The 2,208-nt window shown below is 47.0% G+C and overlaps 1 protein-coding gene across 1 annotated transcript; it reads right to left on the bottom strand.

Annotated features, from left to right (window-relative positions):
• Positions 1-301: 301 nt before the first annotated feature.
• Positions 302-637, bottom strand: LOC147985133 (uncharacterized). Its single transcript, XM_087541423.1, has one exon. The coding sequence runs from the start codon at positions 635-637 to the stop codon at positions 302-304; it is 336 nt and encodes a 111-aa protein (XP_087397549.1).
• Between the last annotated feature and the right edge of the window lie 1,571 nt (positions 638-2,208).

The following is a 2,208-nucleotide window of genomic DNA, read 5'->3' as shown; positions in this document are numbered from 1 at the left end:
GACACAAAATATCCCTTTGGCTATTGGAAATTACTTTAACTGTTGATCTGATGTCCAAGTAATTGTTGCATCACCACCAAAATCCACCATATCTTAAGCTAAAGTAGACCGAGATAAACCCTATATTAGCATATTACTAACATAAATAGAAGGCACTATAGAATCATTTAGGAGGTAAGCTTGTCAACCTGAATGTGGAGGGACACCGTCCTCGACAACCCAACCCCGGCTAGCAGCTTGCGTGACACTTTGAAGAAGGCCAGCTCCTGCACTGCGACGGCGTCGAGCTCCTTGCTACTTGTCACCTCGATTTCCACCATGATGGCGTTAGTCCTGCCTTTGGGCTCCCCTGCGGGCCATTCGCCCACAACTTGGTCACGTAGTGCAGCGGTGGGGACGCCCCAACTCTAATGCAGATGACCGACACAGTGATAGGTGCGCCGATGTTGAGAACGCCCCCGACCACGAAAACTGCGCGGCCATCCTCCTCCGCAAACAGCGTGCACCGCGGCTCCGACACCGGTACCTGTAGCTGGAGCACCTTGCCATACTGGATCCGGTGCATGGGCATGGGATGCACGGTGCTGATGTGGTGGGGGAGCGCCGGCGGCGGGTCTTCGTAGCCGTACACGGGCATGGGGCATTTGCAGGGCACGAGCGGACACACACTCTAGTGATCAGCGAGCTTGTTTTAACTGATGTAGAGCCCACAGCCTTCGTGCGGGCACTCCACCCTCACCGAGGAGAGGATGGCATCCATCACCGTGTTGCACACGTCGCAGCCGCCGCCGTGCTCGTACTGCTGCTGGTTCCCGGGCGCTCGCCGTGCCAGTCCGTGCAGGCCAGGTTCCCTCCCTTGCATTGCACAAATCAATCAAACAGCAAATCAATCAAGAAACCTCCACCTTGCTCAATTAGCCGAACGGATGAGATGTATTCGAACCTCGTACACTGGAGGCTTCAAGGGGCGGAGGCACAAGGGGCAGTGGAGCAAGGTGAGGTCATAGAGACATCCATCGCCGGGTCATGTTCCGTCGGCATGATCTCGCCCTCCTCGTGCATCACCATCTCTCGCTTTAGGACCGTGGCATCAGAAAGTTTTACCATCACATATTCATACTACTTCAAGGTGCATTAAATCAACACATGCAAGGATCAAAAGGAAAGTCACGTCATGCATGCATGAATTGTAATTAATGCATCGGTAAACACAAATTTTTGAAATATATCGAGTGCACTGCTTTGATGTGTTGCGTCAACTCGTACAAGAAGGAGAATCTTGATTAGAATGCCCTCTCCCTCGCCCATGAGCGTGGTGGCTCATAGGACATGTAGTAGTTCATTTGGCGTCAGATGGCCAAAAGCGTACTAGTACTCCACTGTAGTAGTACCATCATTGTTCGACTTCCCGAAGAGGCGAAGAGCCAAGCGCAACCCGAATGCTCACGTGGTAGTTTCATGTGTAGGGTAGGTAGTAGTAACATAGTCTAGGGCAGTGGGTACTATGTTACTAGTGTAAGGTTACTCTCCATTTTTAGGGGCCGGCGTAATTGGAGTATCATAAGCATTATCATGCATGCCAACAATGACTTTTTGGATGATGTCACACACAATTAAATGAGGAAAGATAGGATGTGGTATCATATCATGATACAGTAGCATACTAAATGTTGTACTACTTTCTATCATGCATGGAAATTAATAGGGCAAGCTAAGATACTAATGGGAGGGGCGTGGTGTGGTAGTTTTGTGGCAATTATTTTCTATTACTCTTTGCATCCAGTAGGTGCCACCGTCGGATGGAGATCTTACGGTTATTGTGGTGATTGCTAGTTATAGTCATCTTACGAAAATAAAATAATCCCAAAACAAACCCAACCACGTTTCTTGTTTCTAGACATGAATAGGAATCAACCAATATGAGTCGTGGGACGTATATGTTTTTAATGCCTTGAGACTATAGCTGGATGTAATGGAGAGTATCAAATACTAGTATCATGCATATGATACTAGTGTACGATACTACCTTCCATGCATAATATCATATATTAGTATCATGTAGTACTTTATTTATTACCATGCATGACACATAGTAGCATAACATTTATTTGATATGGTATCATGATATGATACTCACCCATGTCTTTCTTCATTTAATTCTATGACACCTCATCAAAATTGCCTAGTTGGCATGCATGATATTATCTA

Source organism: Triticum urartu, chromosome 2A, assembly GCF_056163025.1.
Source record: "Triticum urartu cultivar PI428250 chromosome 2A, HENAU_Tu73, whole genome shotgun sequence".
NCBI classification, from domain to species: Eukaryota; Viridiplantae; Streptophyta; class Magnoliopsida; order Poales; family Poaceae; genus Triticum; species Triticum urartu.
This window is presented reverse-complemented; position numbering and strand designations above follow the sequence as displayed.

Coding starts and splice junctions, on each gene's coding strand:
- LOC147985133 (XM_087541423.1), bottom strand. CDS start 637: ATGCCCGTGTACGGCTACGAAGACCCGCCGCCGGCGCTCCCCCACCAC.